At 55.9% G+C, this 24,502-nt stretch overlaps 1 protein-coding gene across 1 annotated transcript; it reads left to right on the top strand.

The window, feature by feature from the left end:
- Window positions 1–3,676: 3,676 nt before the first annotated feature.
- LOC115517701 (TRIO and F-actin binding protein) lies at window positions 3,677–23,357 on the top strand. Its single transcript, XM_030320573.1, is given in 16 exon segments — window positions 3,677–3,884; window positions 7,719–7,858; window positions 9,062–9,251; window positions 10,276–10,444; window positions 14,449–15,006; window positions 15,009–15,419; window positions 15,422–15,513; window positions 15,516–15,578; window positions 15,580–15,833; window positions 15,835–15,983; window positions 15,986–16,254; window positions 16,256–16,327; window positions 16,329–17,041; window positions 22,217–22,331; window positions 23,011–23,064; window positions 23,066–23,357. Coding segments are annotated over 16 exon segments (3,648 nt in total). The 5' UTR covers window positions 3,677–3,770; the 3' UTR covers window positions 23,351–23,357.
- Window positions 23,358–24,502: the final 1,145 nt, after the last annotated feature.

Raw genomic sequence — 24,502 nt, forward strand, 5'->3', positions numbered from 1 at the left:
TGAAATGGGGATGGTGACAGCTGCCCTTCTCATCACAGGGAGGTGCTGGGAGAAACCCCATCACGTATGCAGACAGGCCAGCTTTGCCCCCTTGGGAAAAGGAGGGGCTGTTACTACTTAGATGATTAAAAGCCCCGCTTTGGGCCTCAATCACTCTCAGAGCCACGGTCCCCTCCAAGAGTGGGGCTTCTTTCAAGAGTACCCGGGGTTCCCTGGCCTCCTCCTCCTGCCTCCTGTCCAGTTATCTCTCCTTCAGGACCCTGGCTTCTGCCCATCCTCCTACCATCTTCTCCTGCCCTCCAGGGGCCCAGCCAGGCAGCTCCAGAGCTAGGGAGGGCACTCAGGACAAACCCGTCCTGCCCCAGGACTTTTCCCCTCCTCCCTGCCTCGCCCTACTCTCTACTCCAGCCTCCACACTCTGTCCCCTCAGCCAGTCTGTTCTTCCCCAGGGCCTGCAGGCTCCCTCTCTCTTTTCCAGGCCTTTGCTCAGATGTCACAGGTCAGCGAGGCTTTCCTGACCACCTTACTTCAAATGTAATGCCCTCCCACACCAGCCCCTTCCCGGCTTCATTTTTCTCCTTAGCACCTCTCACCAGCCCACATACTCCATATATTGTTTATCTATCTTGTTTGGGGTCTGTTGCTCTCCACTGCAGTGTAAAGCACCAAGAAAGCAGAAGATTCAATCTTTTCTTTGCTAAGTATCCTCAGCACCGCCTACCTACAAGGTAGGGGCTCCGTTGAGTATTTCGTGAATTGAATTGTCAGGAGTGCGACTGTGAGTTAGCTCCAGGTTTTATTGTTTGGTGGTGGAGGGGGGCTAAAGACCCCGGGGCCCTGTCCTGAGCTTCAAACTCACACCAGATGTCTCACCCACCCCAGTCTCATAGTGGTCAAGTAACTTTCTCAAGAGCACACAGCCAAGAGTCGCTAGAGTCGGATATTGACTATCGGTCTCCCTGCTCTCTGTGTTGCTCGTAGTAATGGGGATCAAGCTGAAAACTCGTGATCCTTGTTACTAAACTATGTTTTCACCCATTCCATCCTGGGTCAGGATGCCCTAGTTCAGGGGCTATCTCTTCCACCGGTCAATGGGCTTCTCATCTCAGAAGGAGGCACGTTTTATTCATGTTATCCTCTCCCCAGAGCCCAGCACAGGTACATGTGAATGTCCGAGTGAATTAGTGAATGAAGATGTTCTGTGGTGTCAGAGGACGTCAGGCACACCAGGGTTTTAGTCTTGGCTCTGCCTCTGACTAGCTGTGTGACACTGGTAAGTTAATTGTCCTTAGTTGCTGTGAAATGAGGATCTTGGTACTTAGCCCTTTGGGTTACTGTGTCCTGATGAATGTAAAGATTCTGGAACAGGAGCTGGCACATAGTGCAAAATAAATATTAGCTTAAAAGGTGGAGGGGGGGGGATTAAAAAAAAAGAGAGAGTTGTGCATTTTGTGAGTTCTACGTCTGTGGAAGCGAGCAGATGGAGGCTGAAAACGCCTGGGCATTTCATTTCATCCCCACAGGTACTACTACCCTTCCCATTTTACAGATAAGAAAAGTGAGGCACAGAGAATTTAAGTCTTCTAGCCCGACATCTGGGTCAAGACCAGCCTAGGGAACCGTAGAGGGGATGCATCGACGGGAAGGAGGTCAGAGGGAGACAGCCCCGCCAAGTGCCAGCCCTCTGATGGGAACCCAGACCCGACAGCTCGGGCTAAACGTGCGGCGGGTCCCGCGCTCGGAGGCTTCTGGGCGCCGCCCGCCTCCGCCCCGCCCCTTGCCCTCGGGTGGTCCAATCTCACAGCCCTTATGTAAATGAAGCGCCTAGAGAGAGCCTATGCGCGAGCGGCAGGGGAGTGGTCTTCGTCCACCTCCCGGGCAACGTTCTGATTCATTGTTAAAATAGGAGCTGTGACCCCGGCATCCCACCCGGGCACCTCCTGTGCGTGGAAACCCGAGCCGAGGTCAGTAGTACTGCGCTGCGGAAGCGGGGGAGGGGAGCGGGGAGAGGAGGCCGGTGGGGTAAGGGAGAGGGGCGAGGCATACGGAGAGGGACTGGCTGACCCGCTGGAGAGGTCCAGGAGTCCATTCTCCGGGTGGGGCATGAGTGTCCGCTGAAGGTTTCCCATTGTTACAGCCACACCTAGTGTGCGTTTTTGAGCATTCTGCCAGTTGGTTGGGAATAAGGAGGAGGAGGAAGCGGGAGCAGTGAGGGGCACACGGAACAGAGCCCCCATCCGCCCCCAGGAAGATGAGCGGCGTATTCCTTCTCAGGCGATGCTCCTTTATATGGCCAGACCAGGAAAGAACCGCCCAAGCTGGGCGGAACCGGTTCGCGCCCCCTCCACCACTGGGGCAAGGGACGTCTCCGGGAGATGATGGCCCAAGAAGGATCGAGGGGCAAGTGGGTACCCCCCTCCAAAACACACATACACAACGGGCCCTGCCACCTCCCCAGGTCTGATGGTGGAGAAGCCAGGAACCTTCGCCCTGGCTGCCCCAGGGGAGGATGAGAAATTCCGCAGCCCTCAGCTGAGATTGGCAACCAAGGCTTTATCCCCTGGTAGGCTTTGCAGGAAACTTGCCAGGTGAGGACAGGTGTGTGGGCTGGTGACCTGGGGGCACCGCAAGGTGCATGGGATTTGGGGAGATGGGTTCCTCTTCTGTCCCACCCTCCTCCTGGGGCTCTGTGTGCGTGACGAAGGGATCTTGAAGTCACTGTCGTCGGGGCATCCCCCCTTCCCCCCTCCCAGGGCGTGGCATTGGAGCTCTCAGTGGCCTCCCCCAGATGGGAGAGCTCTGTGCTCAAGTCAGAGCACCAGTTCAGCTCCTGGGACCTAGAACAAGGTATGGACCCTTGGTGAGTCTTCGATGCCTCATCTTAAATTGGCATTGGCTTTATCTACAATGTAAGATGACCGTGAGAAAAGGCACTCGAACTTTAGGGTGCACTGAATCACCTGAGAGACTTTTTAACAATGCACAACCCCAGGCCTCACACCTCCAAGAGATTCTGACTGGGTGGATCTGGGGAGGCACTGAGAATTTTATATATATATATATATATATATATATATATATATATATATATATATATTTTTTTTTTTTTTTTTAATTTTTTTTTTTAAAGTAAGCTCTGTGCCCAACATGGGGCTCGAACTCACAACCCGGAGATCAGGAGTCACATGCTCCACTGATTTAGCCAGCCAGGTGCCCCGGGAATGTGCATTTTATGAGCAGCTCGGCTGAGTCTAATGCAGGGTCCTTAGAACAGACTTTGAGCAACACTGTGGTAATGACTAGAAATCACATGTCTAAATGCTTGGCAGAGTGCCTGGTGCTTAGTGGGTGCTTCAGGAGTGTTTAAAAAATTTTTTTGTTTAATGTTTATTTATTTTTGAGAGGGGGAGACAGAGCGTAGGTGGGGGAGGAGCAGAGAGAGGGAGACACAGAATCCGAAGCAGGCTCCAGGCTCTGAGATGTCAGCACAGAGCCTGACGCGGGGCTCCAACCCACGAACTGTGAGATCATGACCTGAGCTGAAGTCTGACGCTTAACCGACTGAGCCACGTAGGCGCCCCGGGAGTGTTTATTGAGTGAAGAAATGAATGGATGGATGACCTTATTTCCTCGGTCCTTGTCTGTCTAGGGGCAGCTGAGGCCGGGTTCCGGGTGGTCCACCAGCCAATTACCTGGCCCTTGCCTGCCCCCCTTTCTTCCCGGTGGCCACCATCAGATCGCAGGAGCTGCCGTGGCCTGACTCAGCCAATATGGAGGGGGGTGCTGGGACTGTCCCCTGTGAACACTTTGAGGCCAACGTGCTTGCCCAGGGTTGCTGTCAAAACTGCTTTCACCCCGAGGAGGCCCACAGAGCGAGGAGCCAGGTAGGCCAGCTTTCCTGAGCGGGTGTGGTGTTCTGGGATGGGGGATGTTCATGACGGATTGCCCCTGGCTGGGCCACTCACTTGCGGCTGAACCCAGACACTGGCCTTCCTCCTGGGCAGAACCCCGGTTCTGCCGTCTGTTCCACGAGGTGCTGGGACCACAGTACGTTTCCCAAATGTGAGTCACTCTCCTCCTGCTTTTATGATTTTTTTTTTTTCCATAGCCTCATGCAATCTAGTACTTACTTTATTGTTCTTTAAATAAACACCCTTTTAAACTCTATATTGAAACGCAACTTTATATCATCCCTATAAATAGAAAACCAGGATCATATCCTTCATATAGAAGGTTAAAAAGGAAGAACGAAAAAAAAAAATCTGAAACGTCTTTAAATTCTAACTAGAGAGTCTTGTCGGCTGAAGGCCGGTTCTGAGCCTGAAGCTCGCTGTCTCTCTGTTACAAAGGGAGATTGGCGGGTGTTAGGAAGACATTAAAGGCACCCCAGCACCCACAGGAGACTTTCTCCTTGAAGGTATTGAAGGAGCGAAAGGGAATGTGTTTTCTCACTTGGCAATCCATGTGGTCTTAGGCCAAGCCCCGCTGCACGTAAACCCAGAGCCCTAGGAGAAGCAGGGGACCTGTGAATCTCCACGGACCCCCTCCAGCCTTGACCCCACCTGCCCCCGCCCCCCTCCCCCCGCCCCCATGGCTCCATCATTCCCAGAGGATCCCAAGGCTCCTCTTAAGCCTGGCAGCCGGTTTATGCGGGGCGTCAGGCTCCACGAGGTGGCCATTATAAGGGAGTTGCCGTTCAGCTTTGAAAGCAGGCAAGCCAGAGTTCCAAACCTGGGTTTGCCCTTTACCTGCTGTGTGGCCTGGGGCCACTTACCCTCTCTGGCTCCACTCTCCTAATGGGTAAAGTGGGGCAACAGGGCGTTCTCACTCAGGGCATCTGGCACTGTGTGGCCCAAGTCACATGTGGTTAATTCAATACACATCAGTTTCCTCTCTCCCGCCTTCCCGACCCGAGAAGTCAGTCTGGAGGATTGTTTTCTACCTGTCTTGACACCACCAATAACAGCGCTCTACCCTCAGCCCCAAGTTCAGGGAACATGCCTGAAAGCCCCGTGGGTCTGTCTCTGAGGCACATGCCCTTCCCCAGCGGCTGGGGAGATGGCACGTGTGGGAACAGGAGGAGAAGCTTAGATACAGACAGGTCCGCATTCTAGAGTCAATCCAGCCACTTCTGGGCTGAGACCTGGGGCCAGCTCACGTGTTCACACTGTTCATACTGAACGGGTGCTTAAAAGGTGCCAGGCGTTATGCTAACCGAGAGTATGCAGAAGTGGCCCCAGGTCCCAGGGCAACCCTCTCCCTGAAGCGTACTGTAGCTCCCCTAGGAACCTGGGTCCTGGATGCCTCTGTGCTCTGCTCTCAGCTGAGCTTTCTATAGGCTGAGAGATGGGGGAGGGATTATCCCTGGAAATCACATGGGCCACCAGGTCAAGGCCAGGGTCTGCCCGGAGGGAGGTGGGAGGGTTCTGCTGTCTGCCAGGCACACACATCTCTTTCAATGTATTTATTCTTTTTTTTTTTTTTTTTTATGTTTGTTTATTTTTGAGAGCGCGCGAGAGAGACAGAGTGTGAGCAGGGGAGGGGCAGAGAGAGAGGGAGACACAGAATTGGAAGCAGGCTCCAGGCTCTGAGCCATCAGCCCAGAACCCGATGCGGGGCTCAAACTCACAAACGCGAGATCATGACCTGAGCTGAAGTCGGACGCTTAACCCATTGAGCCACCCAGGCGCCCCTATTCTTTTTTTTTTTTTTTTTAAGTTTTACTTATTTAAATAACCTCTACACCCCATGTGGGGCTCGAACTCACAACCCTGAGAACAAGAGTCACATGCTTCTCTGACTGAGCCAGCCAGGCGCTTCTCAGCGTATTTATTCTTAAATGTGTTTAACATCCTATTGATTTAACACTAATGAAATTCTCTTTAATGGTTTTACATTTTTTATTATACATAAGATGTACAGACCGGGTCCTGTTCTAAGCCCTTTACAAGTATTAACCCGTTTAATTCTCGTGACACCCCTAGGAGGTGGGTGCTTTTATCACCCCGGTTTTGGAGATGAGAAACCCAGGCTCAGAGAGGGAAGCCACCAAGCTGAGGTCACCCAGCTGGGAAATGGAGGTGCCAGGATTGGGCCTGATGTCTGTCTGAGGCCAGAGCCCGTGCTGACCCGCCAGACAGGAAATCAGAGCCAGGGACTGGCTACTGGGACTGCTCACGGGGACAGTGGGTAGTGTCGGGGGCTGGGGGTGAAAGCAAGGAGGAGGTGCCATGACAGGCGGGGGGGGGGGGTCCTGCTTGGGCCCAGCTGGGCTGGACCCCTTTTTGGTACCCCGCGCTTCTGCTCCCTCCTCATTCATGTGGCAAGGTCCCCAGGGCGGCCAAGGCGCCAGGCTGGATCTGACACCTCCCGCTGTTGAGTTCTGATCAGAATCTGGCTCCGGGGCAGGGGGCGAAACTGAACCCAGACGGGCCTCCTCTGGCTTGGACGGCACGACGGATACGCCGGCCCCACTCCGGGGCGCTGCCCAGGGCCCGCGGGTGGCTTTCTTGCAATCCGGGGCCGTCTCTGCCCACCCTGAACCGTGGCCAGGCTGCGGCCTCGGCCCCGGGCGCTGAGCTCCGGGGTCCCCGGGGAGCCGGTGCCCGGGCCCCCGCCCCGCCCGGCTCTCAGGTGAGCGGGCGGGGATCAGGTTCCTGCGGTTTCATGTCCCGCATTGTTCTTGGCTGGGCCCCGGCTTATGAAAGAGTAATGAGGGGCCCCTGCTCGCAGCCGGCCCCTCTAAGGTTTCGCTGCCTCGGCCGCCGCCACCACCACGGCCCAGAGTCAAGGCCTGGGAGGGCGGCAGCGTGGGGGCCTGAGCCGGAGCCCCCCGGGGACGAGGGTGCTGACAGCCGCCAGCCGCCACCGCGGAGCCCGCCGCCCAGGTAACCTGAGAGGAGGCGGGGTGCAGGGTGCTGTGGCCGCTGTCTCCCACCTCCAGGGAGGGCCCGCCACCCCGGGGAGGTGGGGAGGAATGGGGGGGGCCTTCCCGGAGGTGAGCGGCCGTTCCCCCCGGGTGAGCCCGGCACCAGCCTTCGCAGGTGTGGCCCTGCTGAGGACGAGGGAGGGACAGAAGGGCCTTGGGCTCAGGGCCCCACCAGGCCCCCTGGGGCCCGGACCCGCCCGCCCGCCCCACCCGCGGAGCCCCCTGCCCCTCCTTTAGCCCTGAAAGTCTCTCCTTCCTCCATGGTCTTCCTCAGACCTCAGACTTCCTTTTTCTCCCATTGCCTTCAGTCCCCAGGCCGGGCTGGTCCTTGTCCTCACCCTCCCCTCCTCACCCTTGTTTTCCCAGCTGCGGAAGACCCACCCTGCTTTTGTGTCCCTTTGTTTACCTCCCACCCTCCGGCACACACACATCCGCGTGCAGCAACACGCATGTAGTAATGAACTTCACGCAAACGCGTGTGTTAGCGTACCCACTCCCGGACTTGCATACGCACGCACGTGGGCCCGCTCGCACCCGCACGGGCTTTTGTGCAAACACATACCTGTCCACACACACGTGCGTGCACACACCCTCTATCTCCGCCAGCCCCCCGGCTTGGGTCCCAAGAGGCGCTTCCAGCCTGACGGACAGCTCTCCTTGAGAAGCCTGAGATCCCAGGAGGAGATGCCTGGACACTTCCATCCGGCCTGGTGGGGGGAGGGGCTGCGTGGGGGGGAGGGGAACCCCCACGTGGGCCAGGAGCTGCCTCCTCTCTCCAACTCTGCCCCAGGAGCCGGGGAGCCCTCCAGGTGCTGAGGTGCCTTACTGCGACCTGCCTCGCCGCCTGCCTGTCTCTGAGGGTCCTCTCGGTTCCTCGACCTCCGGCTGCCAGTCCGTGGTGGGCCTGGGCCTTGGGCCAGGGCCAGAGAGGTGGGTAGAGCCCCAGGCTTGGGGAGGGGCTCCCGAGGGGAGGATGCCCTCACCCGCCCCCACCCTGCACCCCTTCACGATGGCAGGATCTGTCTGCTGGCTGCCAGTGTGGGTCATATGGTCAGGTCACACGGCCTGGGCATAGGCAGGCAGTGGGCATGTTCCTGGGGCCCTAGCTCAGTTTGCTCTGGGGAATGGAGCTGCCAGGCACCCACCCCGCAGGGGGCATGGCCCCCCACCGCTCACATTTCCTGGTTCCCTTTGCACAGCTTTAAAAGATTAAACAGTGTCAGCACTGGAGGGGGGCGGGGGCGGGGCGCGGCACCTGTTACCACCCACCTACCTGCTCCAGGCTCTGGGATTCCCTCCACGCCCAGGCCTGAGCTGAAGTCCCTCTTTAGACCAAGGTGCCTTGGGAGGTCGTGGTTGAGGGTCCGGAAACCTGGGTTCCAGCTTCAGTTCCATCCCTGATGGGCAAAGGGAGCATGGGCAAATGTTTCCCCTCCTCCATGCCTCAGTTTCCCTGTTTAGGAAATAAGAGGAATTGAATCAGATTGGCTTTGCTTGGGGAACATGCATTCCTCACAGGGAGGTATTATTTTAAAAACAAAACAAAAACCAGCTCTGCCATCAAATATGTTTCAGAAAGGCTGGGATAAACAGATTTGAATATCTCTCTTGCAAGACTTGTCAGCACCTTTAGTTTGCTAGCGGGCCTTGGGCTTTGGGGTAGGGGAGGTAGGAGAAGTGTGTGGTATGTCCCAGACTCATTTGACCACAGACCTCTTTTTCACGGCCATTATCCCTTTCCAATTTATAGGTCAATCTGTGGGTCACTCTTTGGGGAGACTGCCATCTGTAAGCCTTCCCGGGCCTGTGGCTGTCCTGACTGGCTTCCTAAACCAGGGCTTTACTTCACAATGCAGCTGTAGCCCTTCCTAGCTCTGTGACCTTGGCCAGTCCCTTGACCTCTCTGAGCCTCAGTGTCTTCATCTGTAAAATGGGCATCATTACACACGTTTCAAAGGGAGACTGTTGTAGCTGAAAGAGACGGTCCATGTGAAGAGCCCAGCACAGAGAGCCCTTGGTGTTAGCTCCCTCCTTTGCTCTAATGCGAGGTGTGTGTGTCCCTGGGTGGGGGTATCACTCCCTAATTCCCATGACTTTTGGGGGAAGAAGTCATAGGTCTGTCTCTTCTCCCAGGGGCCCGTCAGCAGGGTCCTCTGCAGAGGGCCCCACAGCCGCCCCCAGGAGCCAGGGCCAAGAGGCAGTGCCCTACCTGGAGGGTCTGGCCTCCTCCCTGAGCGGCAACTTCGACGAAGGCCCCGACTCCGGCACCAGCTCCAGCCCTGAGTGCAACACCCCTGATGATCCCAGCGACTCGTCCTCCGTGGTGAGCTGGGGATGAAAAGCTGGGGTCACGATCGCCCCTCTGTGCCAGCCCTGGGGTCCCGCCCACAACTCCAGACAAGGGCTGAGCCTCTCACACCAGGGAGCCGGGCCAAGGTCCTCTGGAGATTTAGCCGGCTGGACCGACCGCCTGGGAGGGGTGGGGGGGGGGGGGGGGTCTCTGCAGGGCGGGCCCAGGGGGCTGGGGCTTGGCTGCGAAAAGACAGAAGGAGTTTCAGGTGAATCACCAACCGGGTCAGCCTTCCAAAAACTCTCAAGGTCACAGAGGGCCGGGATGTCGGGCGTGCTGCCTGGACCTCGGACAGAACTGGTCCTGAGCCCTGTCCTGGTCACACACCACTGAACTCCATGACCAGCCCTGGGATAGATCTCCGAGGGACAGAGGAGAGGGAGCAGGCTGGGGGGCCCAGGGAAGGGCTGGGGGCCATCTGCCTGGGAGCTTCCGGGGGTACTCACCCCTCAAAGGGCTGTCACAGGGCAGAAAAGGCAGGCTATGTGTGAGACCTCCAAGGGGAAGTGATGGGATGGCAGGTGTGGGTTCAAGAAGACTCACCACCCGCTCAGAGGTAGAGACTTTTATGGCCCCATTTTGGGGCAAGAAAACTGAGGCTTGGAGAAGGGAAGCAACTTACCTAAGGCTACCTATCTGGGAAGTGGAGGGGCGAGGCTTTGACCTCACTTCTCTCTGGACCCTGGGAGTGCCTCTGGGGACTGGGGGCTGCTGTGCCACTGCAGGGAGTCCAACTGCCCTGGGTTCAAGTCCTCCTCCCACCTCAACTGTTTCCCAGCTGTGTGACTTTGGGCGGAGTTCTGAGCACCAACATACATGCCTACCTCGTGGGTTGATTGGAGGTTAGCTAAGTTCGTGCCTTAAGGAGCCCAGCACAGTGCAGGGCATTCAGCAGGTGCTCTTTCAATGTCGGTGCCTTTCCCTTCCTTCTACCCGTCTCGTGCTGGGGGCACAGGCCCAAAGGCTCCAAATATGCTTTTCCTCCCTTCCCCGGCAGGACTGGGACACTGTTGAAAGGCAGGAAGAGGCTCCCAGCTGGGACGAGCTCACCGTGATGATCCCAAGGAAGCCCCAGGAGGGACCCAGAGCTGACAGTGCCCGAAGGGTTCCATGTCCCGTCACCCGGGCCCCTGCGGGAGGAGATACCGCAGGCCAGAGAAAGGAAGGTGAGTCCTTCCAGGCCAGGTTGGTCCCCGTGACCACAGGTGTGGTGATGGCCTGAGGCCTGGCCAGATCTCCCTGGCCATCTGGGTCCCCTGGCACAGCTCCTTTGGTGACCCGAGTAATCGTAACAGTTCCCATATAATTGAGGAGCGGCCATGGTGTGCCATACGTCAGCTGTATTTATTTTTATTATTACTTTTAAAACGTTTATTTATTTTGAGAGAGAGAGAGACAGAGACAGAGCGCGAGCAGGGGAGGGGTAGAGAGAGAGGGCGACACAGAATCCGAAGCGGGCTCCGGGCTCCCAGCTGTCAGCACAGAGCCCGACGCGGGGGCTCGAACTCACGGACCGCGAGATCATGACCTGAGCCGAAGTCGGACGCTTAACCGACCGAGCCACCCAGGCGCCCCCGTGCTACCTGCTTTAAATACATCGTCTCACGACTCGTTGGTTAGGATCAGGTTGCAATTGACAGAAACTGGCTGCACATAAACGGAATGACTCACATAAGTAAAAGTTTAGGGGTTTGTGACTTACACGCATGGCTGGATCCAGATGTTCAAATACTATCAGAAATCTGGTCTCTGCTATGTTTCCTTCCGCGCTGCCTTCATTCTCCCCCAGACCTTCCCCCAGTCAGGGCACAATGAGCAATATCAGTACCAGGCTGTATCCTATCTGCATATCAGCTCCCAAGACGGAGGGTGCAGTCTTCCCATAGATGTTGCTCAGTCCCAGGAAGGGTTCTCCCTGGGACCCAGCATGGGTCATGTGCCCGTGCCCTGGTGATCAGGGATGGGGGGGTCAGACCCCTGTGCACACCTCATGGCCTCAGAGCGGGGGAAGAGATTGCCCAAAGGAAATCAGGGCGGGCGTTGTGCGCAGAGAAAGGGAAAAGGCTACCAGGCAGGCCAAGCCCCCAGATGCCCATGGCACCTGGGTTAGCATCTCGCTGACTTGTGAACCCGGTGTGGGTGATGGGAGCGTGTGGAGCATGGAGCATGGGGGGAGAGGAAGCGCGTGGGGGCGGGGGGCCACCCACGACTTGCACCTCCCTCCAAACCTGGTTTTCCTGCAGTCTGTCCCACGTCCCCAGCATGCTGGAAGCTCAGGCCCCAAATCGTGTGTTTTCCCGATTTCTCTCTTTTCTTTACCCTTTATATTCAATCCTCAGCAGCTCTGGTTAGCGCCACTGGAAAACACACCTCTCAAATCTGTCCCCTTCTCGTCTTCTGCGCAATACTCGCTGGCCCAGCCACCGCTGCCCCTCGCTGGGATTGTGGCCAGAGCCCCCTGAGAGTCCCCGCTTTGCTGCCCAGCGCTCTTCCTCCCATTCCCCACAGCAGCTAGAGCCATCTTTTAAAAACATGCATCAGGTCTTGTCATCACCCCACCCCCACTGCCTGGCCCCATCAGCACCGGGGAGAGGGTGCATGGGAAGAAGTAATCTCACAGGGAACACAGGGAGCCAACTGCCTCCTGGAATGTGAGTGGCCTGATAGGCAAGTGGGATTTGTACGAAATACCTGCTCTCTTGCTTCTAACACGGAGGCAGTGGAGTGGGGCGAAACTCACTGTGTGACCTGCTCGATCGAAGTCAGTCACCACTGTCCTCCCCGTGGCAGGCTTCCAAACTGCAGGCAGGCCCCTCCCCTCCCCACCCCCCCCCCCCGGGGCCCAGGAGGAATTAGCCAATGCCCAGCTGGCAGAGAGACAGGACACAGTGCCCTAGGACATCTGTAGAGCTTGGCTTGTGTGTGCACAAGTGGGGGCTTGCAGGAGTGAAGTCAGATCCTGGGTGGGCCAGGCTGAAAGGGATTCTTGAGATGGGCGGGCAGGGGAAGAAGCGAAGGTTGGGGGCGATGACCCAGCTGGGAGGCACTGAGAGGAGTGACAATCGCCATCTCAGCCAGCACCCAGGCACGGCGTGGGAGGCGGCGCTCAGAGCTGGAGGGTGGCGGCACAGTATCATTGAGCTCCTCTGCTGTGCTTAGCACTTTTCCGAAGCCCAGCCCGGGAGACACAATGGAAAACTAGAAGGCGAGGCCCCTCCCCAGATGGAACTGGGAGGCCAGTGGGGGCGGCCAGAGCCTTTGCCCAGCCAGGGGAAGTCTCTGGAATTTAATTCAAATGCAGTTGGGAGCCCCTGATGTTTTTCCAGTCTTTTATTGTCAGATAATTTTTTTTTAATGTTTATTTATTTATTTTTGAGAGAAAGTTCGCACAAGCAGGGGAGGGACAGAGAGAGAGGGAGACACAGAATCGGAAGCAGGCTCCAGGCTCTGAGCCGTCAGCACAGAGCCCGACGCGGGGCTCGAACTCATAGACCGCGAGATCATGACCTGAGCCGAAGTTGGACGCTTAACCCACCGAGCCACCCAGGCGCCCCTGAGATCATTTTAAATTTATAGAAGAGTTGCAAAGCGTACAGAGTTTCTGTTCTACCCCTTGCCTGGTTCCCCTGATGTTGACATTCTTCCAGAGCCATGGTATAGTTACCAAAATTAAGAAATCAACATTGGGACGTTATAGTATCAAAACTATAGACTTTATTGTATTCACCTGTTTTTCGACTCCCCGTCCCTCTGTGGTCCTACCGTCCCATCCAGGACCCACAGTGCATTTAGTCTCCATGTCTCCCCAGTCTCCTCCAGTCTGATGGCTTTTCGGTCCCTCCTTGGACGCAGGGGTGAGTGATCTAGCCAGGTTTCCTTCTGGAAAGGATCTCCCTGAATGGGACGACGAACCTGGGGGCCCACAGCACACACATTGGGGCATCAGTTCGTCAGGCAACAACGAAAAATTTAAGCGCTGCTCTCTGTGTGTTCTGGCTCCTGGCTAGGCGCCGGAAATTCAGACTTTGGTGACAGCTCAGAAAGTGTGGAAAGAGACAGAGCTTTCCCAAGCAGGAGGAGAGGGAATCTTAAGCACGGCCTTTAAACGACAGCAGTTGTGGTTCCTTCGAGATGAGGCCACAGTACCCTTTGCTTCTCTCCCGATGAGCAGCGGCCCGGGGACACGCACAGAGCCGGCGGCCACCCCATGCCGGATGACCAAAGGATAAGGGGGCTGGTGGGTGACACCAAGGTCGTGGCGGCCCCTTCATGAGGACGGGAGTTGTGAAGAGGTGCCTGCTTAGGGCAGTTACAATAATCTCTTAGACCAGGGCTGCTTATGCAGTATGTGCATGCAAATCACCTGGGAATCTTATTAAAAGTAGATTCGGGGCAGGGTGCCCAGGGTGGGGCGGGGCGGGGGGTGAGGGGCTGAGATTCTGCATTTCTAGCAAACTCCCCTGGTGAGGCTAATGCTGCAGGTTCACAAAAGGCCAGCCCATCCTCATGGCAGCTCTGACAGAAGCTTCTAGGGCAAGGGCCTCGCTGGGTGTAAAGGAACGGGAGCTTTCTAGAACTATCACAGTGAAAGAGGCTCATTAGAAGAGATGGGGGGAATTTCTCAGAACCCAACCGCAGGAGTAGAACAGGGAAAGGGAAGTTGCCTAGGTGGCTGCTGCTGACCCCCCCCCCCCACCTCCGTCTCGGGGGTTACATGGGCTGTTGCCAAAACTGCTCTCTATGATTTGTTCCGGGACCCGCAGGCCATGTGCCTTTCCAGCCCTGGGAGCCTACCTCCCATGGACTGAGTCAGGCTGGGTTTCAATTTCAAATCCCAGCCTCAGCTTGAGAGAGGCCACTAAGAATCCCCTTGTAGGGACAGTGGAGCCTCTAAGAAGGGGCTTGTGGGCTCTGCCTTCATCATCTCCTCTTGGGGGCGCCTGGGTGGCTCAGTCTGTTAGCATCCGACTGCCGCTTGGGGGTCGTGATCTCGCGGTTCGTGAGTTCCAGCCCCACGTCGGGCTCTGCGCGGACTGCTCGGAGCCTGGAGCCCACTTCTGATTCTGGGTCCTCCCTCATCTCCCTGCTCCTCCCCTGCTCACATGCTCTGTCCTCTCTCTCTCAAAAATAAATCAGTGTTAAAAACAAAAAAATCATCTCCTCTCTCCAGACACCTGCAGGCGGAGCCGAAGTGCTGGTCAGCACTGGGCCAAGCTCCGGGGAGAAAGTGGATACTTCTTGGAGCAGCACCGCTCAGCGCTGACCCAGGCTTCCTGTGCAACGCCACAGAGCGGACCTCGAAGTGCCACCCCCCAGGCTTCCTCTCTCCATCGTTCTACCCAAAGGGACGTTATCCAGACTGCTTCCACGCAGCTTGCTAACCCCCGAGCCTCCTCTCCCCCACAAATCACCCAACGGGACCACCCCAGGACCTCTTTCACACAGCAAAACACCCCCAGTGCATCCTCTCCTTCAAGACTTGCCCAACGGGATAACCCCAGAGCCTCCTCTCCCAACAGAACCACTCAACGGGACAACCCCAGGACATCCTGTGCCCAACGGGACAACGCCAGAGTGTCCTCTCCCAACAGAACCACTCCACGGGACAACCCCAGGACATCCTGTGCCCAACGGGACAATCCCAGAGCCTCCTCTCCCAACAGAACCACTCCACGGGACAACCCCAGGACATCCTGTGCCCAACGGGACAATCCCAGAGCCTCCTCTCCAACAGAACCACTCCACGGGACAACCCCAGGACATCCTGTGCCCAACGGGACAATCCCAGAGCCTCCTCTCCCAACAGAACCACTCCACGGGACAACCCCAGGACATCCTGTGCCCAACGGGACAATCCCAGAGCCTCTTCTCCCAACAGAGCCACCCAACGGGACAACCCCAGGACATCCTGTGCCCAACGGGACAATCCCAGAGCCTCCTCTCCCAACAGAGCCACCCAACGGGACAACCCCAGGACATCCTGTGCCCAACGGGACAATCCCAGAGCCTCCTCTCCCAACAGAACCACCCAACGGGACAATCCCAGAGCCTCCTCTCCCAACAGAACCACCCAACGGGACAACCTCAGAGCCTCCTCTCCCAACAGAACCACTTCACGGGACAACCCCAGGACATCCTGTGCCAACGGGACAATCCCAGAGCCTTCCTCTCTCACAGAACCACTCCACGGGACAACCCCAGAACATCCTGTGCCCAACGGGACAACGCCAGAGCCCCTCCTCTCCCGACAGAACCACCCAACGGGACAACCCCAGAGCCTCCTCTCCCAACAGAACCACTCCACGGACAACCCAGGGCATCCTGTGCCCAACGGGACAATCCCAGGACCTCTTCTACCCAAAAGGACAACCTTAAAACCTCTTGTACCCAATGGAACAACCTCAGAACCTCTTCTACTCAACGAGACTACCCGCAATCTTCCTCTCGGCAGGACAACCCTGGAACTTCCTCCCCTCGATGCTCCACTCAACGGAACAATCCCCGGAATGCTTCTCCCCATCGTACTAACAAAGATATCCCCTGGGCCCCTTTCCCTTCGCCCAACCCAGAGTGAAGGCCCCCGAACCTCCTCCCCATCTCGCTCCAAGCAAAGTGAGGTCCCCTGGGCATCCATTGCCCTTCGGCCAACCCAAGGTGACAGGCCTCAGACCTCATCTCCCAGTAGGCCAGCTCAGCGTGACCCACCCTGTCCTCCTCTGGATCTACTCAGTATAGCCCACCACCCCGGGCCACTTCCTCTTCCCATAACCTGGGCCACCACAGTGCCTCCCGGACTTCTTCACCTCCGTACCCTGCTACCCGCGGGGCACCCCAGACCTCTTCTGAGCCCTCCCAGCCTCCATGTTCTGTGTGTATTGGGCATCGGGATGCACCTCGAGCTTCTTCCCCTCCTCGCTATTTGCAACATGACCCCTTCCCTTTCTTCCCAGACCCCCATGCATCTGAGAGTGAATCACCCCCACCACAACCCCCCCTATATACCTCCAGCTGTGTGCATCGGACACCGGGATGCCCCCCGGGCCTCCTCACCCCCCCCGCCACGCCCAGTTTGATCCCTTTCCCTTCCTCCCAGACACATCAGATGCTGAGACTCAGTCCCCCCAGCACGATCCTCCTCAGTTCCCCCCACCTGTATGTATCGGGTACCGTGATGCACCCCGGGCCTCCTCCCCGCCGCGCCAGGCCCCAGAGCCCTCCCTCCTGTTCCAGGATCTCCCCAGGGCCAGCACCGAGAGCCTTGTCCCCTCCACAGACTCTCTGCACGAGCCCCCCCACATCCCCACCCCTGTGTGCATTGGGCACCGGGATGCCCCCTCCTTCTCATCCCCACCACGCCAGGCCCCTGAGCCCTCCCTTTTCTTCCAGGATCCCCCAGGGACTAGTATGGAGAGCCTGGCCCCCTCCACCGACTCTCTGCATGGCTCCCCAGTGCTGCCCCCCCAAGTGTGCATCGGACACCGGGATGCACCTCGAGCCTCCTCCCCGCCCCGCCACCCCCCCAGTGACCTAGCGCTCCTGGTATCCTCACCTCCGCCGGGCGGCTCCGGGGGCTCCCGGGGCTCGGCGCCCCCTGGGGAGACCAGGCCACAACTTGGAGAGGGAGGTAGTACAGCATGCTGGCCGACCTGCCCCCCGCCCAGGAGGCTGGCGCAGAGGGAGCCAGGCCCCCAGGGCGGCAACGGGGGCCGTACCCGCAGCCCTGGCCGAGCGGAGGTGGAGCGCCTCTTCGGGCAAGAGCGCAGGTGAGCTCAGGGCGGGGTCAGCCAGGCGGGGTGGGGAGGAGGCTCGGCAGCAGGACAGGTGGAAGGCTCACAGGCCTAGGTTGGCAGGTGGAAAGGGTTCAGACCCCCCACCCTGCCACTTACTGGCTGTGTGACCTTGGGCAAGTCACTTCATCCCTGTTTCCACATTTTCAGAGGCGCGTGTGTGTGTGTGTGTGTGTGTGTGTGTGTGTGTGTGTGTGTGTGTGTGTGTTTTGACAACCAAGTGATGCTATGTGTAGCCTAGTGGTTAAGAGCAATAGACCAGGGTCAGGCGGGCTGGGGGTCAAATCCTGGGTCAAATCTAACTCCCCAACCTATGGGATCTGGTAAAGTGATTTAACCTACCCGAGCCTCAGTTTCCTCATCTGTAAAATGGGGAGAACGTTAGTATGTTAATTTAAATAAGGTTTTTGGTTTTTTTGTGTGTTTCTCTTTATTGTTGAGAGAGAGACAGAGACAGAGCGTGAGCAGGGGAGGGGCCGAGAGAGAGGGAGACACAGGATTAGAAGCAGGCTCCAGGCTCCGAGCTGTCAGCACAGAGCCTGACGAGGGGCTCGAACCCGTGAACTGCCAAAGTTGGACGCTTACCTGACTGAGCCACCCCGGGCACCCTTAATTTAAATAAGGTTTAGCTCTCAAAGCCTTTGCTTGATCCAGAATCATAGGTTTATTTTATTTTTTCCTTCTTACATGAGGGAGAAGAAACTACCCATGGTTCTTTTCCGCTTTCACAAAGGAAACTCATGGGTCCCCATGCGTTTCAGAAAACAGAGACAGGTCAATTTAAAACGAATGGCCAAAGCCACCTATTTTAAATAAGAGAACGCACAGCATTACAAATTTTTTAGAAGTTAAAGGTCGCTTTCCTGGGACGTGGCGACAAATGCCTGAAGTCCGGGTATTTTATGAGTCTCCTCCTCCCGAGTGCTGCGCGGGCCGTTTATGGCCCCACACCGTCTGCTTTTGCCACAGCTGCGGGGAAAGGAAACATTTCCTCCCGATCTGGCTGAGATTTCTTTCTCCAGCAGTTCCAGCCTCCGAGTTTTTCAAGGATCGGGGCTGGAATGCCATTAGTTAAGGTCAGAGAACAAAAAGTTGGTCTGGAAGGCTCAAAACTTACAGCGTATAATTCAATGAATTACAGCGTATTTACTAAGCCTGAGTTGCACAGCCACGCACAACCTAATTTTAGAACCTTCCATCACCCTAGGAGCGGGTAATATTTTGCATTCCAGAATTCCTCTTTGTTTCCTTTAGGCAATATTGTCTCTTAGGTTGGACTCTACTTGAGAAACCTTATCTCTTACTCTTCAAATTTCCTTTTCCAGTAAGTTTTATCCATTTAGTACCCAGGCGACCACCTTTGTGGTCCCCGGCATTAGCGTAATTCTTTCTTTGGCCTTTTTGAAAAACACATTAAGAAATTTTTTAGAGCAGTTTTTTTTTTTTTTTTTTTTTTTTTTTTTAAATTTTTTTTCAACGTTTTTTATTTATTTTTGGGACAGAGAGAGACAGAGCATGAACGGGGGAGGGGCAGAGAGAGAGGGAGACACAGAATCGGAAACAGGCTCCAGGTTCTGAGCCATCAGCCCAGAGCCCGACGCGGGGCTCGAACTCACGGACCGCGAGATCGTGACCTGGCTGAAGTCGGACGCTTAACCGACTGCGCCACCCAGGCGCCCCTAGAGCAGTTTAAAAAAAAAAAAAAAATTTTTTTTTAAGTTTATTTATTTTTGAGGGAGAGAGAGAATCCCAAGCAGGCTCTGCACTGTCAGCATGGAGCCCGATGTGGGGCTCGATCTCATAAACCCTGAGATCCTGACCTGAGCTGAACCAAGAGTCGGACTCTTCACCGACTGAGCCACCCAGGCGCCCTAGAGCGGTTTAAGTTCACGATATTGAGTGGAAAGTACAGAGGTTTCCCATTCAGCCCCTGTCCCTCCCCGCCCCCCCCCCCCCATACACAGCCTCCTGGACTATCCACATCCCCCCACCAGCATGAAATATTTGTTAGAAACCATGAAGCTACATTGATACATCATTACCACCCAAAGTCCAGAGTGTACATCAGGGCTCACTTTCGATGTACATTCTATGGATTTGGACAAATGCATAACGGCGTGTATCCGCCATTGTGATATACAGAGTAGTTTAACTGCCCTAAAAACTCCCTTTGTCTTTGGCCTTCTTATGATGACTGTTTTTGGTCCAATATCATTTTGCATACCTTTGATTTTATCTGATACTCAGGCAGGGACACTAAAGTCTTTAAACCAAAGTAAATTTTCTCCTCTTCCTCCTCCTCCTCCTCCTCCTCCTCCTCCTCCTTCTTCTTCCAGGGATAACTTTGAGACAGACCAAGTGTTTAGAATAGAAGTCTGGAAGGTGTTTGTACTTTTGTGACATTCAGTTATCTTTACACGGATACTTCTATTCATTTTATTCTGCTCTCTTTGAAGTTGTTTACCTTTTTAAGGCTTTATTGCAGTATCATTGGTATATAAAAATTGCATATGTTTATTGTATACCTTGTGGGGAAGTAGACTGTTTGCTTTTTAATCAACGTTTTATAACTCTACTGCGTAATTAATTTTTTCCTCTCGTATGGCGCTTTTTCCAAATAGGAAAACATTTGTCCCCTGAAGACGAGCCTTTAAAACCTATTTCAGTATCTGTAAGGGACAGACCAAAATTTATGAGTGGCTAGCTATAGAGCCATACTTTTATTTTCTCCCCCTATGTTCGACATGTATTTATTGAGCATCTATTCTGTCCAAGCATTGTCTACCTGAGCCCGGACGATTTCTCTTAAAGGGCTATCACATTCTGCTTATTATACATCTTCCACATCGTCTGGCACTGGTTAAAAAAAAAAAAAAAAGCTATCACATTAAACATGAGGAGTTTTGGCTTGATATCTTGATATCTTCACACACACCCCGCCTCCTCAGATGCCTTTGGAATCCCTTATCTTAGCATCATGTAAGCATTTGTAATCTCTTGAATTCAAAAGAGTCTTCATGGAATTTGCTAGACTTGATGGCTCTTGTCCTTTACTACTCTCTGGAAATAGAGTGGAGCCCATCCAAGCTTCCAAAGGAAACGTGTTTCCTTTGCCTCTCCCTTGGGTAGCCACATCAACACTGATGGCCCAAGGGGACACTGTTGCTTCAGCATCGCAAAGGCTGGGTCTCTGTTGGCTTCTCGGACTCTTCTGGAGTCCTTTCCTCCCATGTCTCAAATCCACATGGGGGGAAACTTCTCAGAAGGGCTCATTGTTGAGCACGCTGGAGTTTATTCAGCGCATCCACTCGAGAAAGCGCACATTGGCCGGTCCACCTGTCCGCCCTGCCCTGAGGTTTTTTTTCGCCGTTATGCCCCCCAACCCAGTCCACGTTGGGGCTTTTGCTTCACGGAGCCTCCAGTGCCTGGTTCTGTGGAACACTCACTCTGCGACCTCAGATCTCACAGAGCAAGGGACTCCCGTCGCCTCAAATAGATTAAAAATGGAAGCTGACCAGGCACCCCTCGAACTCTGAAACACTTGCACCAGGGAAGAGAACTTTGGTTTTCTGTGAGTCAGTCTCCTTTTTTTTTTTTTTTAATTTTTTTTTTAACGTTTTATTTATTTTTGAGACAGGGAGAGACAGAGCACGAACAGGGGAGGGTCAGAGAGAGGGAGACACAGAATCTGAAACAGGCTCCAGGCTCTGAGCTGTCAGCACAGAGCCCGACGCAGGGCTTGAACTCACGGACCGCGAGATCATGACCTGAGCCGAAGTCGGCCGCTCAACCGACTGAGCCACACAGGCGCCCTGAGTCAGTCTTCTAAGAGCTGCTAAAATCTCAACGGACTTTATGGGTCTGGTTCTAATGACATTGGAAAAGCTGTAAGACCACCCCAAAAATGCCAAATTCATATATATGTATTTTTTTCTACTCTCCAAAGTGTCCGGTGGAGTTTCCGTGCAGTTCCCAAGCCAGAGGCAAGGCCGAAGGCAGGCCTGGCTGCGCAGAGGTCCCCCCTCCTTCCCTTTTGGCTGGCTCGGCGGGAGGCCTGGCACCGAGTGGTCTCTTTCAGGCTTCCCTCACGTCAGCCGTTAGAGACCCAGCTCCCTTGGTCAATTTAGATGAAGTCAGACCTGTTGAAATAAAGTTCCACCGGAGTAGTTGGGTCTTTGGTTTTGTGACCTTACCTACGGGAGCGGAGAGGTGTGCCCAGATTCTGTTTGGTTCCTACCTCTCGGGTCACGTTAAATATTAACAGCCACGGCTACCAATTATTAAGCAGACGGTGGACTGAAACCAGGGACTTTTTACAGCTTAGAGGTTATCTTCATTGGACTGGGCAACCGTGCCTGAAGTCCAGGTGCCTTAGAAGTGCCACTTGCGTGGACAGTTTGTGTTGGTCTTCTCTGGAATTGTAGAGGATGTTTCTTCCTTCCGACCTTGCTAAGAGCTCCTTTACTGACAGCTCAGATGGCCTGGAGTGTTCAAGGCTAGGTGCCGGAACCCTCTTGGTTATGGAGGGGGGAAAAAAAGACGGGTCTGGGAAATCCAAAACTCACCATGTAGACAGGAAAAAGGGCAGAAAGGATGGGAAGTGGGGGCACATTACACTCTGTATCTCCCGCCCCCACCTCACCGGTTGTGTGAGACAAAGTGGGGTGGTCAAGTGCTTGGCACCTGGAACATAGAAAGTGCTCAATAAATGTTTGCTGTTCCGATCATGTGCGCACAGTGCCTGGTACACAGTAGGTGCTCGATAAAACCTTAATTCCCACAAAGGCCCGTCTAACCTTTATCTAGGGGTGAGTGGTGGACTGCTGGTGGGGGTGGGAGTCAGAAACAGGAGGTCCTGAGTGAGGCGGGAGGCAGTCAAGACCAAGGCGAAGCCCCCTACCTGTGTTTACCCCTTTTTCTCACTTCACCCCATGAGGTGGGTAGATTAGAGCGATGTCGACCCTCCTCATTTTTCAGAAGGGGAAACTGAGAACCTGAGAGGATCATCCCTTACTTAAGGCCCTTCAACCAGCTCGTGGAGGGTCCCTGGATCTCCCACATCTCCTGCCGCCGTTGGGGGCGGGAGTAGAGGAGCCGGGATGCTGGGACAGTCCCAAGGGCCCTCAGAGGGGCGGCTGCATTTGCTCATAGGAAGTCCGAGGCGCCGGGGGCCTTCCAGGCCCGGGACGAGGGGCGGTCGCAGCGGCCCAGCCAAGGTCAGAGCCAGCTTCTCCGAAGACAGTCCAGCCCTGCCCTCAGCAGGGAGGTGAGCACTGCCAGTCTGCCCCGGGCCCCTGCACCCCCCCAAGAGGTGGGCCACCACTTCTTCCCTCCCCCAGGTGGCAGGCAGGCGGTTCGAGAAGGGAGGTCCTTTGTGAAACGATCAGAGTCCCAATCGCGGGTGTCCAGCTTCCCCCGACCAAAGAGCCAGCAGCTCTTAGCAAAATTGAGAAGGACCCCAAATTACTGTCTTAAAGAGGGCCCTTCCGTGCTGGCCCCTTCCTTCATTAGACACCTGCTATCTCGAAAAGTTTTCAGGGAAAGCCGCAGACGCATCAGTCCAGCTCTAAGGGCTATCTCTTCCTCGCTGGGGATTTGGATTTTTAAAGCAACTCTTAGAGAGCAGGGCCTGACCCAGTGGCGTGGGGTGTTGGTGGTGGAGTTCTGGCACCTGCTAGCCCAGGGTGGAATCATATCTCGGGGAGGGGGGCACGGGGGGAGCCCGGAAAGTAAGCAGCATTTTGAAGATCTCTTGCTGAAAGTGAGGAGACTGGGTGAAAGGGAAGAGCTCACACCCCAGGGGAGGAAAGACCCTAGGTGCTTTGCGGCCCGCTTTCATCCAGCTGCTGTGAGGACACAGCCTGCCTCTCCCCAGTTTCCCGTACTGGAGAGAGACCACCCCGTCAGGGTTCTGGAGCGTCACGCACCCCCTCACTTATCCTCAGGTAACCAAGCCCCTTGCGAAGCAGGCAGAGCCGGCCCGGCGGAGCCAAGCGGAGCCCCCCTCATCCCAGGAGCCCCGAGAGGCGGCCTGAAGGGGACCGGAGGCTCCAGGGGTCCTCGCTGCCCCCGAGGACATCAGCCTGGACCCCTGAGAGGGAGCGGCGGCCAGAAAGATCTCTGGAAAGTGGCCGGGCAGGCCCAAGACAGTCTCCGGGGGGCCGGCAGAGTCAGGAGGAGTCTCCAGGTGCCCAGGGCCCTCACAGATACATGGAGAGAGGCTGGGCAGCCTGCCAGAGCTGTGTCCTCACCAGCCTACGAGCCCCCCGGAGAGCTCCAGGGTAGGCCCCGAGACCCCCACCACCACGGGCCGGGGTGCTGAGGGAACATGCCCACACCGGCATAGCCCTGAGAGGCGACCCGAGCTTGACTGGAGGGACCTCGTGGGCCTCCTCGGGGCACTCCGAGAGGGGGCCTGGGCCTGCATGGAGGCGTCGACGCTCGCCTCCCGTCTTCCCAGGCTGGACTGGGAAGGCCTCCTGGAGCTCCTGCAGGCCCGGCTGCCCCGCCAGGACCCAGCTGGACACGGGGTTACCCTGGCCACGGCTTCGGGGCCAGAGGTGGGTTCCCCAGCCACAAACGGTACCCTGGAGCGAGAGCGACAGGGCCAGCCTGACGGCTGGGTGGAGGCCACCCTAGTCAACGGACAGAAAGCTGGGCCGTGGCCCCAGAGCTCTGCCCAGCCACCCAGCCCTGACTACGTCTCCACCCAGTGGCCAAAGACCAAAGTGACACGTGGACCGGAGACCTCGACTATGGCTAGGTCTGGAGGAGATGGGCCAGCCGGGGAGCAGTAGCCCTGCAGAGGGGCCAGCTTGCCAGAGTGGGAGGTAAGTCAGTGTCACGTCCAAGGGGCAGCCTGAAAGGTCAGCCTCACCCGGACAAGTGCACGCCTTCCGAGGCTCAGCCCTAATCCCTCCTCCCGACCAAAACTTTTCCGACCGCCCCCGCAGTGATACTGACCAGCATTTACTAGATGCTAAGCCCCGGTCTGAAGGTTTCGTGGGTGTTTTCCTCATTCAGTTTCCACAGCAACCTGATGCGAAAGGCACTGTTTATTTACAGATAAGGAAACTGATACTCAGAGAGGTTAAGCCACTTAAGATCACACAGCTAGTCAGGGCTGGGGCAGGGGTGGACCGCTTCAAGCAAGGTGCTCTGACCAGGCATTCTCCCTTCCTGGCTGCACAGTCCTTGGCTTGTGTTGCCTCTGATGGCTCTTACCTGACCCTGGCTGGGACGGCAACCAGTGTGGTCAAGTCCCCCTGACTTTCCTGCTGTATTCTTTTTTTTTTAAAATCTTTATTTATTTTGAGAGAGAGAGAGACAAAGCACGAGTGGGGAAGAGGCAGAGAGAGAGAGGGGGACACAGAATCCAAAGCTGGCTCCAGGCTCTGAGCTGTCAGCACACAGCCCGACGCGGGGCGCAAACTCATG

Source organism: Lynx canadensis, chromosome B4, assembly GCF_007474595.2.
Source record: "Lynx canadensis isolate LIC74 chromosome B4, mLynCan4.pri.v2, whole genome shotgun sequence".
Taxonomy (NCBI): domain Eukaryota; kingdom Metazoa; phylum Chordata; class Mammalia; order Carnivora; family Felidae; genus Lynx; species Lynx canadensis.